This window comes from Dromiciops gliroides, chromosome 4, assembly GCF_019393635.1.
Source record: "Dromiciops gliroides isolate mDroGli1 chromosome 4, mDroGli1.pri, whole genome shotgun sequence".
Lineage (NCBI taxonomy): Eukaryota > Metazoa > Chordata > Mammalia > Microbiotheria > Microbiotheriidae > Dromiciops > Dromiciops gliroides.
The window spans coordinates 396,185,543-396,200,339 of record NC_057864.1 but is presented as its reverse complement, the minus strand read 5'-3'; the positions used below and the strand labels follow the sequence as shown (position 1 = coordinate 396,200,339).

Genomic DNA, 14,797 nt, shown 5'->3' with positions numbered 1-14,797 from the left:
CAAACTCTCTGATCTACAATTCCTCACCTATAAAATTCCTCATCTATAAAATGTAAATATTGCCTATCTCAGAACAACAAGATTCTTCAATTCAATTTGATAAGTACTTATTAAGCCCATCCTTACATAGTAGGTGCTGTTCTAGGTACTGGGCATGTGAAGACAAAAATGAAATAGTGCTTAAGTTCTAATGCATTCTATTTTATCATGCATCCAGACAAATGAATACATAATAAATCCAAAGAAAATGTGTGTGTGTGTGTGGGGGGGGAAGGTTAATGTTTTTGAGGGGTGGACTTTGCTCACACCTGGAGAATCAGGAAATGTCTCCTGGAGGAAGTAGCATGCAAGCTGAACTGAAAGGAACTGAGTGACAAAAAATGAGGAGGCAGAGCATACAAACTTCAAAATGCTACATAAATGCATTATAAATTAAGACTCCAGAGTAGTGTAAATGAGATATAATAATGTTCACCTTTATACAGTACTTTAAGATTTACAATAGTATTCTCTTTTTTTTTTTTTTTTTTAGTGAGGCAATTGGGGTTAAGTGACTTGCCCAGAGTCACACAGCTAGTAAGTGTTAAGTGTCTGAAGCCGGACTTGAACTCAGGTACTCCTGACTCCAGGGCCAGTGCTCTATCCACTGCGCCACCTAGCTGCCCCTACAATAATATTCTCTTAAATCCTTGTGAGGGGTGTGTGTGTGTGTGAGTGACAGAGAAAGGGAAGAAGGGAGAGGGAGAGAGGGGGAGAGGGAGGGAAGGAGGGAGAGAGAGAGAAAAAGAGAGAGGGGGAGGGGCAGGGAGAGGGAGAGAAGGAAGCAGAAAGAAGAAAGGAAGAAAGAAGAGGGAAAGAGGAAGAGGGGAGACTACCATGAATTCCTGATGTGGAAACTCCTCCCACTGGTGCAGATTTGCAACTCCTCTGAGGGTCTTACTTGAGGGTCTTAGAAGATTGTATGGGTGTGGAGAGGTCACACAGCTAGTAAATGTTAAAGGTAGAGCTTGAACCCAAAGTCTTTCCTACATCAAGACCAGCCTGTCTCTCCATTACAGCCCAGTGCTGTTCACATGAGGTGGGTATTGTAAGTATTATAATGACAAAGATGAGGAAGCTGAACCTCAGAGAAGTCACACAGCTAACAAGGATCAAAGGTGAAATTCAAACCCAAATCTAAGTGGCTCCAAGCCCAGCACTCTGGTCACTGTACCATGCTGGTCCCTATCCAGCATTCATTCATTAAGGTGATAAATCACGCTCTTTGACAAGTCCCCAACTAAGTTTTCTAATAGACATCTATAATTTATGGAGCTGCCTGACGTCTAGGATAACCACACTTACAAATGAGGAAATATAAAGGCTTGAAGAAAACAGATTTTTGTACAATTTAATACCTTGCATGCTAGAGACAAAATATCTTCCACTCTGTGTTCTGGTTTGATGGTTAGAGTAACTCCTTGATTATCCTGGAAATGAACATAAGCCTGGATTTCCCAAGTGTTTTCTCGGGGACCACTGTCTGATGCAGAACTGTAAATATGCAGAAATTCATCCACCTGTTATCAGACACCAAAAGAAATCAAGAATGGTTGATAACTGAACAGAGAAAATCACTTCAATTAAAACCTTCTGAACAATTAAAAAATATTTTAAATCTTGATCATAGTTCTAGAACCAGACTGGAAAGGGCACTTTTTTCAGCGTCCACATTTTTGTTGTCGTTGTTAGAACTGAATGTGAATCTCAATATATTCATTAGCTCTATCCAGACACAATTATTTCTCCCTTTCATTTCCTGTCCTTTTTATAAGCTGTCCCTTATAAATGTATTTTAAAAAATCCTTTACCTACCAGAGTTCCATAGCTCCTTCAGAACTCTTACCAAATATTATCAAAATGCATCAACTCCATGAGAAGGCAAGCCCCTTGGGAGCAAGGGTTGTCTTTCTTTTTGCTTCTATTTGCATTCCCAACATGTAGCACAGAGCCTGGCACATTAGTAAGAGCTGAGTAAATGTATGTTGTCTTGACTGGATTCCAGGAAGCCTTTCCCGATCAACAGAGACCCACCCAATATCCCCAAGGTGTTCATCTAGCTTCCATTTGTACAAGATGCTCATGCGATATTTTTCATTTCTTGTTAATAGTATGTCCTTGTATTCAATCTATTTACTGTCAGGAAGGCATTGCTTGCTGACAGAAAGCTGTCCTCCATCAGTAGAATGACATATCTCAGCATCCCGTCAGTCTCCTTCATTCATTATGTATTTGGTAGACTCCATCAGAGCAGAGACTGCATATATAAAACCTCCATTAAGCTACCCAGACCTAGTGATATACCAGGCTGGTAAATGTGTAGCACAATATTAGTGTGCAAATTCCAAAGTGTGAAGAACTCGCTGAGAATCTTTTTGTAATAACAGTCTATGCTGATAGCTGACACACCAAAAAAATGTTTTTGCAAAGAAACAGGTATACTTCCGTCACACTGAATATAAATGTAAGTTTTCTTGAAAGGTCTATCACATTTTAACTCACTTCACATTGAATTTTATGCAATTTTCCAGACATAGGACCAGGAAAACCTAAACCCAATTCAATAATGTTGAAGAAGAACAAATAGATTCTGTCAGAGTGTGCTTAGGAGGGATAACAGACAGTCTTTTCACCTAATATTTGTGAAACAGAGTGTTGGACTTGGGAAAGGGGAAGGGAACAATCATTTTTAAGTGCCTACTATGAGCCAGACCCTATGCTAGGGCTTTAGAAATGTTATCTCATTTGATCTTCACAACAATCCTGGGAGAGAAGGGCTGTATTAACAGATCTGCTAGGTACCTATCATTTTAATACTAAAAAGATTAACCTTATACGAATGTTTTCTTATCTTTCTCAAAGAAAGGAAAGGAGAGGACAGTGCATCTTTGACTCAAAGACTCGGAGGAGCAAACAGGGACAATCATAGGATCTGAGAATGATGCCAAGGATGCTAGTTGTCACAAATCTGGAGCTAGAAGGGGTCTGGATATCATCTTGTTCAATGGTCTCATTTTTTTCAATGGTCTCATTTTAAAAATAAGAGAGATGAGACCCAGTGAGAAGAGAATTTGCCCAGCGTCACACACTGAGCAAGTGGCGGAGTTGAAACTCAAGCCCAAATTTGCTGAAGCCAAATCCAAGGTTCTTTCCACTATACCACTGTCTGTGTAAGGGATTTGGAGAGCAGTCATTATCCAAATAATTTCTTCCAGAATAGACCCAGAGATAGAAAAGCAGCTGCTCTTTCTGCTCACAAGTTATTTTCCAAAGAGAGCTTTCGGGCAATTCTTATCATTTTGGTGGCTTCAGCCACCTGGTATATGTCTTAGAGAGATAGGCCTCCAGATGACTATATAAATCCCAGCAGAGGTCACTATGGAGTAAGAAATCAAAGCAGGACGATGCCAAATGTGAGGCACTGAAACATCCTCAAGTACTGATAAAGAAGGTGAAAAGCGTCTTTTGAGATAGGTGCTTCTACAGCACCTGAAGAAAAATGTGCCAATTCACAGATGATTACTATTAGTCACATTTCCCTGCCTCAAACCACTCTTCATACCAATTCATGCTACACAGTCAACTCCAAAGAGAATATTCTTTGACAAGATTATAATGGAATAAATCTCCCCATAGGCAACATAACCATTCACATACAGCTAACATAGCCCAAGCAAGCAAGGTATGGGTGCCTGAATAAAATGGAATGAAAAGTCAATCTTCTTGGGAGGAAGCAATTCTGAAGATTATGAACAGAACACCCAAACATGTAGCAGCATCAACACTTCATTTAGCTCTGGTAAATAAAAGGATTAAACAACTTCACTTTTCTGATGCTGCTGAAAGATTAATTAGGAAAATATCCAAACAAACTATTGCTTTAAGTAGCATAGTGGGTTTTGGTGTTGTGAATCATTGGTCCAACCATCCTGGAAAGCCACTTTGGAATTATGCTAAGAAAAGCGGCTAAAGTGTTTGCACCCTTTCACTTAGAGATCCTATTGTTGTTGACAAAGTAAAATGTCATATATCTCAAGGAGGCAAACAATAAAACATAAGGGTTTCATATGCAGCACAATATTTGTAGAAGTATTTTTATAGTAACAAAGAGCTGGAAACAAAGTAGATCCCCTTCAAGTAGGAAATGACTAAACAAGTTGGAGTATATTAATGGAATGGAATCTAAATGAATCTGTCATTATGTGTAAGAAAAAATGAATATGAACAATACAGAAAACAATGGGGAGACATATGAACTAAATCAGAATTAAGTAATTAGAATCAGGGAAACCATATGCAATGAGTATAACAATGTAAACAACAACAATAAAACATCTAAAATTGAATATTGTAAAAGTAGAATGACCAAGCTTGGCCCCAAAGGATCAAGGAAATAAGCATTAAGCACCTATTTTGTGTCAGGTACTATGTCAAATACTTTACAAATGTTATGTCATTTGATTAAAAGACCAGAAAAGAGACATAAGAATGACTTTCCCTCCCTACTTAACAAAGGTGGAAGACTGCATATGAGAAATACTACATATATTGTGGGACTTGTTTGATGTGATGATTAGTCTTACCAAACTTCCCTTTTCCCATCTTTTCCTTAAATTTTTGGTTATGATTTGACTCTCTCTGGGAGAAATATATTGGAAAATATAACTGACATAAAAATAAAAGATACCAATAAAATGTTAAATCAAAATTTATAGTGAGAATTCTTTAAAATTGAAGCCTATATCTATCTCAAATTTTTGAAGCATGAATACTAAAATTATCTAATAGCTCACATTTATAGAGAGCTTTAAATGTATAAAGCACTTTACATACATTATCCCATTTAAGCCTCAATGCAACCCTGTGAGATGTGTATTTCTATTATAAATACAATTGCAGTTTTTATAAGTAAAAATATATCAAAACTTTCTGAGTGATAATTTAAACTACAATTTAAATAAAATCAACCCTGTCACTAAAGCATGACACCTGGTTACTTGATATGGACAGAAAGTAATGCATTGGGATGGAGATGGAGGTTATACTACAAAAATATAGCCTTAAGTTAAAATTGGCACAGCATGTCTACAAATCACAGCTATTCCCTGATGTGGATGGGTGAAAGCCAAAACACATCCCTGTACTCTTGGTACAGCTGTTATGACTTTCGGTTAACACCTTCAATGAGCTGCAGGAGTCTCAAGATACCTCTACACATTGGCATTCATAGCATCAAACAAATCTCTAAGGTGTACTCTCCAGCCCCAAGAATAACTCAAGTTAAAATGAATGTGAATTACAGGTTTTCACCAGGGAGTAAAGATCCCAGAGTTCTTCAAGTGGTTTTATATCAGAAACCACAAAAACAAAGTGGATTTTTTCAGATATAATGGAGATAATCCTGGGACCTCCCCCCATCTGCTCTGATTAGGACACTTGTCATGGAGCTCTGGCCACTTCCATTAGCCTTTTGGCTGGGATCCTCCCAAGGACACATGGTCCCTTGCTAAAGGGTTGGTAAACAGATGCTTCTGGTTCATCCACTAATCCCTCTTATGGGCTGAGGGTGTAAAGGGTAGGTGAGGGAAGCATGCCAAAGAGGGATGTTTGTGGAGCAGGAAGATATGCCCATGCAGGATACTTGAAGAGGAAAGACAATTTCTCTCTCCCACTCCCCACCCCCACCTCTAACACTTCTTCCCATTTGTTGAGCATATAAAGGTAATTTGAGTTCTTCTCCCAATTGCATACCCCCAGCAGCACACAGGACAGAAAAAACAAGTGTTTGTCTAGGAGAGACTAAGGCTACATCTAAAGGTTCTACTGCATCTAGAGCATCTATTTGTATTAACTTCCCCGAGAACAATGGACTGAACAACAACACTGAGGTGGTTTTTCCCTCCAGCCTTGGAGTCAACCTCCTAGATCTGAGTCCCACCACAACTTCTCAGACAAGATGACCATCACCAGGAAGGAAAGCCCAAGCCATGCCTTGGGTGCCAGAAGGTATTAACCTGGACTGAGTTGCTAGAGCCGTGCAGAACAAAGGTAAAATAACTACTCAGCAATTCCACAGTGATTCATCTTTTCATGTTTTAAGTAAGTATTTGCCTCCAAGTAGATTATAATAGGACTTGTTAACAGTCATTTCATGTTTTAAGTACCTCTCTGGGCAAGTCACTTAACCCTGTTTGCCTCAGTTTCCTCATCTGAAAAGTGGCCTGGGGAAGGAAATGGCAAACCACTCCAGTATCTTTGGCAAGGAAACCCCAAATGGGGTCACAAAGAGTAAGAGATGACTGAAACAACTGAACAACAACAGAAAGTAGGCACCTGTGGACTTTTTGTATTTTAAACATTTATTCTGTGGTGGAGGAAATAGCTAGCTGTCACCTCATCTACTTCATACATTTAGTGCCTTTCTAGAAAGGCCCTTTTAGGAAGACCAAGATAAGAACCAAACTTGACCCTTAAGAAATTTTTCTCAAAGGCTCTAGGATTGGGGCATAATGAGCCAGTGAGTTAGAGAATGTTCCTACAATTCAGAAAGAGAAAAACCTCACTACCCAAGGATATGAATTTAGTTCAAGTAAGCCTAGAGTTGGGGGCCCCCCTGGTGAACCTCCTGATCCCCCCGTAGGCATAGAGTTTCATATAGAAAATCAAGCTATCATTCATTTATTTATCACCAGTTATGCACCCAGCACTATACTAGATGTTGTAGAGAAATATAAGATATGGTCCCATCACCAAAAAGCTTTTAATTTAGGTGGGGAGACAACTGAATACATAACATGAATCAAGTTGTGAGCTTTGCCTCTTCAATCTAATGAGTTCTTTGGGACCCTGAGGGGATAAGTGGCTTCACCACAGTCAGATGGCTAGTTTTCGTTGGAGGCAGGTCTTTATCTTGTTTTTTCCTGTATTTCTAACTCTGAGGCCAGTTTTCTATCTTGTAAACCAAAGTTTCTTAAAAGGTGAATCCTGACCAAAGATGGGATCATGTAACTGGACATGGGGGTCACGAAAAATTTGGCAGTAAATGTTTGATTTATATACTTATTGTATATGCCTATATATCCAAGGTTGCATAAAAATTTCTTGGACTAAAAGGGGTCAAAAATGGAAAAAGTTTAAGAAGTCCTGCTCTAGACCATGCTTCCTCAATCTCCCAGCACATTTTCATTACATCACCTTCTAAGAGGCCATTTTCAAGGTTTTGGCCTCATTTACTTTTATCTGAGGATCAGTGATTTCATGATCATGAGTGGGTTTTCTTAGTTCACTTGTGAAGATCTCTAGCTAAATTACTACTGCCAAAAATTCCATCCCTGATAGCCAACATTCTGGTGATAAGCCTCTCTAGCATTAATGATGCTGGTTCTCGGATAATAAACACACAATCTGTTGCTAGGCCAACATTTCAAACCTTTCTAGCACTTTAGGATGTGCAAAAAATAATTCTCTGATTACAAAATCTCAAGGAAGCTTCTGTGAGGCATAAAAAGCAAACTTTAGTAACCAGTACATCTCACAAAAGGTCCTTTTTCCAACTAGCACAGTCAAGTTGAAACTTTTTTATGAACACCTATAGTCACTTAAGAGTGAAGCAAGGAATTATGACATCAAATAACAAACTATGAGAATGCCCACAATTGGAATTAGTGCACAAAAGAAATAAGGAACAATCTTTTTTTAAACTATATTACATAATTACAAGGAATCACAATAGCAGTGAAAACTTTCTTATAATTCAGTAGCAACAGATTTTCATATCACTTTAACTCATATTTCTTCATCCACATAATGGGAACAATATAGCATTCCTAAATAACCTCAACTGCAATTACTATAAAGATTAACTGGATAATGTTTGCAAAGCACTTTTGATATCCTTATATGACAGCCTCTGTGTAAGTACTGATTACTATTGCATTAATGGTCCTGAAACCACATGTCAAATTATTCATGCTCCATGTGCTTCATGGAGAGAAAATGGAAACACTGGGTGTTAGCACAGCAGATGCTTTTGGATCAAATGGCTTGTAATTACTACTTGGATCTCTAAACGGAAATAAGAAGCAGCATGGCAATCTGGCTGTCACAAGTGGGCCTTCATCTCTATAGATGCTGGTAAAAAAGAAAGTCTATTAGCAAGTGAAATGAAGAAAAGACACATATTCAGGAGAAAAGGAGTTGTTACACAGTTTTACATTTTCTTTATCAAATCTAAGCTGTCATAGAAAAGAACACATCAACTTCCTACTTGGGGAGATGCCCAAACACCAGGATTGCTATGGTTTCAACAAAAAGAAAATAGTATTTTTTATGTTTGAAACATATTACTAAGCTGTGGTTAAGAGAGAGTTATTTCATTCATATTTTCCTTTTTAGCAACTGACAGGATTTTTCTTTCTTTTTCCAGTTCATAGTCAGATGACTAATACAGCAATACTTCATTCATTCATTGCCACAAAAATTTAGGACACTCCCTACTCCTCTCAACCCACTGCCAGGTCCAGCCCCATATCTGATTTTCCAGGATAGAAAGCCAAGGACTATGGGCAGTCACAAGTTCCGCCATGATGTAGCAAGAGCACTTGACTACTTCGTCACTTTCTTTTGACTTAGCTTCTTTGTTGTCATCTTTTCCAAAATAAACTCCTTCCTTCAAATAGCTACATTGGACTTATTGTTATCCACCAGAGAATATTTAATAATATAAAGAAAAAAAACCTCATTTTGGCTTCCCAGACTTTGTGCCTGTGGGCTTGGTTCTCCCCTCCTTTTTCCCCTTTTATAAATATCCTTAAATTAAGAATGTTTTCATTCCAACCTTAACAAATTTAAGATTGGGGGGAGGGGGATGATTCATCTCTGATCCATTACTAGGTGAGTATATCAGTTCAACTAGTGTATTTTTTTTAATTCATAGGCTATTATACTTCTATTATCTAAAAATGATGGCTTTGAGAACTATGATAACACACATGAAAATGAGACAAACTATAATATCTATAATCATAGAATTTCCAAGTTGAGAAGGTACTTCAATATCTATTTAGTTCAACCTCAAATAAAAGGAATCCTGACTATAACGCCAGACAACTGGTCACCCTGCATCTTCCAATGAAGAGTAGCCCAACACTGCTTGAGGCAGTCCCCATTCCACTTTTGAGCAACTCTAACTGGTTTTGTTTGTTTGTTTGTTTTGTTTTTGTTTGTTTTTTAAATTTTAGTGAGGCAATTGGGGTTAAGTGACTTGCCCAGGGTCACATAGCTAGTAAGTGTTAAGTGTCTGAGGCCGGATTTTAACTCAGGTCCTCCTGATTTCAAGGCTAGTGCTCTATCCATTGTGCCACCTAGCTGCCCCAACTCTAACTGTTTTAAGAAGCTTTTCCTAATATAAAGATTAAATCTGTCTCTTTGCATCTCCCAACCACTGTTCCTGATTCTGCCTTTTGTTGCAAAAAAAAAAAAAGTCTTATTCCCTCTACATAATTCTTCATATTCTTGAGCAGTTATCATCCTCCCAAAGGGCAGAGTAGGAGGCACTATCACGTCCCTATTTCTGTAAGGTATGCCCCCTGCCCCTCCCCCACTCATGTAGCCCAAGATCCCATTACCTTTTTTGGCTTCCATATCACACTGATATTTTATACTTGAGTATGGACCCCTTCTGACAGTCCGGCAAAGCTTATGGACTTCTTTCCAGAATAATGTTTTAAATGCATAAAATGAATGCATAGGATTACAAAGAAAACTCATTTGAATGAAATAATGTCATCAAAAGGTAATTGAAAAACACACACAAGTTCATGGATCTTGTTCTAGTCTGTCAAGATACTTGTGGATCCTGGCTCTTGTCATCCAGTGTTAGCTATTTCTCACAGCAAATTTGCTAGGTCTACTTCCTATACCTTTATCCATGTCATTAAAAGAAATGTGAAGTAACACGCCAAGGACAGATCTCTGGGCTACTCCTCTGGAGACCTCCTGCCACAATGACATTGAGCCATTAACAAACTACTCTTTGACTGTGGCAATCTAACCAATTCTGAATCCTCCTGATTCTTTTACTGACTAATCCATTTCTCTCCTTCACAAGGACAGTATGAGAGACTTTATCAAAAAGTCTGCTAAAACCTAGAGAACTCACATCTGCCTCATTCCTATCATCTACTAGTAATTCTGTCAGACTTTTTTATGTGGTAGAAATAGATGGAAGTGTAACATAAACATCCTACCCCAGTGATTCCTAAGGGAAAAGTTAACAAAAACTAATATTTTCCATTCAACTTCCACTGGAATCTTGCTCTGCTGCCTCATCATGGTCTAGCAGTAACCCTGAATGTGGGGACTGATTCATTTTTGTCCTTGTGTCCCTAGCACTTAGATTTCTGCCAAGCACATAGAAGGTACCTAATAAATGCTTTTGGACTGACTGGCTGCTCAAAGAATACAATATGCCAGTGGAGCACAATCTAGGGCAGGTTCATAACTACTCAGTTATCAAGGGCATTTATCATCAGAAAAGTATTTAGATAGGTCATGTACAAAGAATAGGGGTAACAACTGCAAAGTCAAAGTTCTTCACTGGTAATCGTGAACAATTTATATAAGATTTATATAAAGACTTTATCACACATGGTATGGGCAGCTGGGAGGAGTAGTGTATAGAGTGCAGTGCCTGAAGTCAGGAACACTCATCATCCTTAATTCAAATTTGTCCTCAGACAGTTACTAGCTGTGTGACCCTGAAAAAGTCACTTAACCTTGTTTGCCTTAGTTTCCTTATCTACAAAATGAGCTTGAGAAGGAAATGGCAAACGACTCTAGTATCTTTGTCAAGAAGACCCCACATGGGGTCGGGAAGAGTCGGATGCAACTGAAACAACTTAACATCAACAACACATGGCACTTCCACTATAGAGAATTTATGGCTGGCCATGAAGAAATAACAGAGGATAAGAAAACATAGATGGCACAGATGACAAATTCCTAAGTGAAATCATGGATCCATCCAAACATACAAAGTACCTAAATAATTAAGAAAAGATGCAAAAATGCAAACATGTATCTCTCTAGATGCCTTATCAAGCATGCAAACACAACATAAGTCATGTAGAATAGGAACTAGAGTGCTAGACTTGAAATCAGAAATGCTTGGCCTCTCCCACCTCAAAGATTTCCTATCTGTATGACCCTGCACAAGACACTTTACCTCTCTCAGCTTCATTTCTTCATCTCTAAAGTGGGGATAATAATATAACCTATCTCACAGAGTTGTTACGAGGATCAAATTAAATTCTAAATGCATTTATTAACTACTGTGTGTAACGATTGGAATGACGCCACCTGCTGGAGACTTACTGTAGAAGAATTCTGCCCATGTAGCGAAGGTCTTTGAGGGCAAGACCAAGAGTCTTTTCTTTGGCGTCAGGAAGTGATGCGGGCTAGTGGGAGGAGGAAGGAAGAGACTGGGGCTCACTCTCACGCTTTTTCCTGAGGACGCTGGTGGAGAGGGGAGCTAGAAATGTGCTCTCCCTTTAATAGATAGGAATCTAGGCCTTTCTCTCTCTCTTTACCAAATTCTTATTCTCCTTAATAAATGCTTAAAACGTAACTCTTGCTAAAGCTTATAATTTATTGGCGACCACTCATTAGATATTTTAGACAGACTAGCTAGAATTTTAGCCCTTAACATGTGTCAAGCACTATGTTAGGAATTGGGGATACAAAGTACTCAAAGTAGCTATAGTTTATTGGAGGAAAATGGCATATACATGGATAAGTAAATGCAAGGTTCTCATGTAGAAGATCTCATGTAGTTCCTGAACTGAACCTTGAAGAGATAGAAGAACTCTGAGAGGCAGAAGAGCATTATGCGAACCTTGAACCCTATGTAAATGTCAGTAATTATTATGTACAAAAATGAATCGATTATCTTCTCCCTAAAATTTGCACATCTTTAACTTTTCTCTTTTTTAATAGCACCACTCAGTCACCAACTCTTAAAATCTGTCATTTTAACTTGTCTTGTTCCCCTGTCTTACATAGCTAATCAGTTTCCAAGTCAAGTCAATTTACCTTCTTAATTCTCTTTCACCTCTGTTCCCTCCTTTCCTATTACCATAATTCAAGGTAGGTGGAATCCTAGAAAATCTACCTCTGGGTAATATTTAATGAAGAAAGGTGGACTAGAGACAGAAAACCACAATGAAAAGAGAAATTGACTGATTGGATTTGTGGAGAAGGATCAATCTCTGATTTTCTTCTGTTTTACACAGACCAAAGACAAGATGGATACCACCAAGAATATAAACAACCATAGTCACCCAGTTTCCTGGTGCTCTCACTTCCTTCTTTTTTCTGCCATTAAATCTCAGAATTGTGGCTGAGAAACTACGGAGGATGTAGATTTTCCTAAATTATTCTGAGGTAGCATATAAAAGAGAAAATGACTTCTTTAACAGCAAACTGAAGAACAGGGGCAGCATGTTAATTGGATGGGAGGGGATTATCTGTGGCACTCTGAGTCATAGGAATAAGCCAGCAGTCTTTTTCAAGGAAGCTGGGAAAAACTCCTGCTCCTAAATCTCTCTTCCACTGGCTTACCCTAGGACCTAAATTTCTATCATTCTTTTTTTTTTTCAACAAACATTTATTTTATTTTTTCCAGTTACATGTAAGGGTAGTTTTCAACATTCATTTTCATAAGATTTAGAGTTCCAAATTTTTCTCCCTCTCTCCCTCCCTTTCCTCCCCCCTTCATAAGATTGCATCCAGGTTATATATGTACAATCCACAAGTGTTCTTTTTATCAGTTCTTTCTATGGGGGTGGATAGTAAGCTTCCTCATTAGTTCCTTGGGATTGTCTTGAGTCATTGCATTGCTGAGAGTAGTTAAGTCATTCATAGTTGCTCATTGAACAATACTGCTGTCACTATGCACAATGTCCTCCCAGCTCTGCTCACTTCACTATACATCAATGTTCATTAGTCTTTCCAGGTTTTTCTGGGATCATCCTGTTTGTCATTTCCTATAGCACAAGACCATTCCACCACAATCATATAGCACAACTTCTTCTGTCATTCCTCAATTGATGGACATTCCCTTGATTCTCAATTCTTAGCCTCCACAAAGAGTTGATATAAATATTTTTTGTACAATTTCCCCCCCTTTTCTCTTTTTCATGATTACTACTGTTAACTGTTTCCCTTCCATCCTATCCCTTCCCCATGATATTTATTCTATTATCCATGTTCTTTCATCCTATCACTCTTCAAAAGGGATTTGCTTCTCTCTGTCCCCTACCCCACTCTGCCCTTCCTTCTTTTGCCCCTCTCTCTTTATCCCCTTCCCCTCCTATTTTGCTGCAGGGTTAGAGAGATTACTCCACCCAATTGAGTGTATACATTATTTCCTCCTTGAGCCAATTCTAATGAGATTGAAGTCATTGAACCAATTCTGCTGAGTGTTAGGCTCATTTACTGCTCAGATTAAATAGATTACTCCACCCAGTTGGGTGTGTGTGTTAGTCCCTCCTTGAGGCAACTCTGATGAGTTTAAGGTCTTTGAGCCTTTTCTGATGAGTGTAAATTTCTTTTACAGCCCTGCTCCTCTCCCATCTCTTCCCCCACTCCATAAGCCTTTTCCTGTTTCTTTTATGTAGAATTTCACCTCTGCTCTTCCCCCTCCCACAATGCATTCCCCTCACCCCTCAATTTTACCCTAAGGATGTCATCATGGGGCAGCTAGGTGACACAGTGGACAAAGCATCACCCCAGGACCCAGGGGGATCCCAGCCATAACCCAGCCTCAGACACAAGACAGTCACTCACATACCCCAGGTATGGCCCTCAACACCAATTTTTTATAGTTGTCTAGGGTCTTGTATTTGAAAATTTGCCATTTAGTTCAGGTCTTTTCATCACGAATACCTGAAAGTCCCCTTTTTCATTAAAGTCCCATTTTTCCTCTGAAAGATTATGCTGAGTTTTGCTGGATAGGTTATTCTTGGTTGTGTAACGATTGGAATAACGCCACCTGCTGGATACTTACTGTAGAAGAGTTCTGCCCATGAAGGGAAGGTCTTTGAGGGCAAGACCAGGAGTCAGGAAGTGACGCAAGCTAGTGGGAGGAGGAAGGAAGAGACTGGCGCTCAGTCTCCCTGCTCTTTCCTGAGGACGCTGGCGGAGAAGGGAGCTAGAAATGTGCTCTCCCTTTAATAGATAGGAATCTAGGCCTCTCTCTCTTTACCAAATTCTTATTCTCCTTAATAAATGCTTAAAAGTCTAACTCTTGCTAAAGCTTATAATTTATTGGCGACCACTCATTAGATATTTTAGACAGTTTAGCTAGAATTTTAGCCGTTAACAGATGGCTGACCACGAAGAGGAAAGCTAACCCTCAGTCTTCTTCTGATCTTCTAGTTGGGTAAGAAATTTCCCCTCCCTCTCCCTTTAACTGCTAAGTACTGGCGTACTGGCTGTGTTTTCCTTTAAATTTTTTCGAATGGACCTTTTAAACTCCCTAATTATCCTATTTTTGATTTCAGTCTGTTTAACCAGACAAATGGGAGATAAGATCATGTTAATGCTTTGTTTTTGTGGATTTTCTATTTTTCTTTTTATTTTTGTTAAAAGAGCCAGCAACTTACTCACACAAGGAACTATCTCTCCCTCTCCCAACCATGCTTTTTCAGAGAAACCTGAAGAGATTCCTGCAGCTTTTCCCAGTTCTAACACTAATTGT

General features: G+C 38.8%; 1 protein-coding gene across 4 annotated transcripts in view; it reads right to left on the bottom strand.

The window, feature by feature from the left end:
• The window catches only part of TIAM2 (TIAM Rac1 associated GEF 2), a 297,053-nt gene that overhangs the window by 99,374 nt on the left and 182,882 nt on the right, over window positions 1–14,797 (bottom strand). For all 4 annotated transcript variants that reach the window (XM_044001912.1, XM_044001913.1, XM_044001911.1 and 1 more), the window contains one exon: window positions 1,398–1,559. In XM_044001912.1, the coding sequence (XP_043857847.1) occupies window positions 1,398–1,559 (162 nt within the window). The remainder of the gene's footprint in view (window positions 1–1,397; window positions 1,560–14,797) is intronic.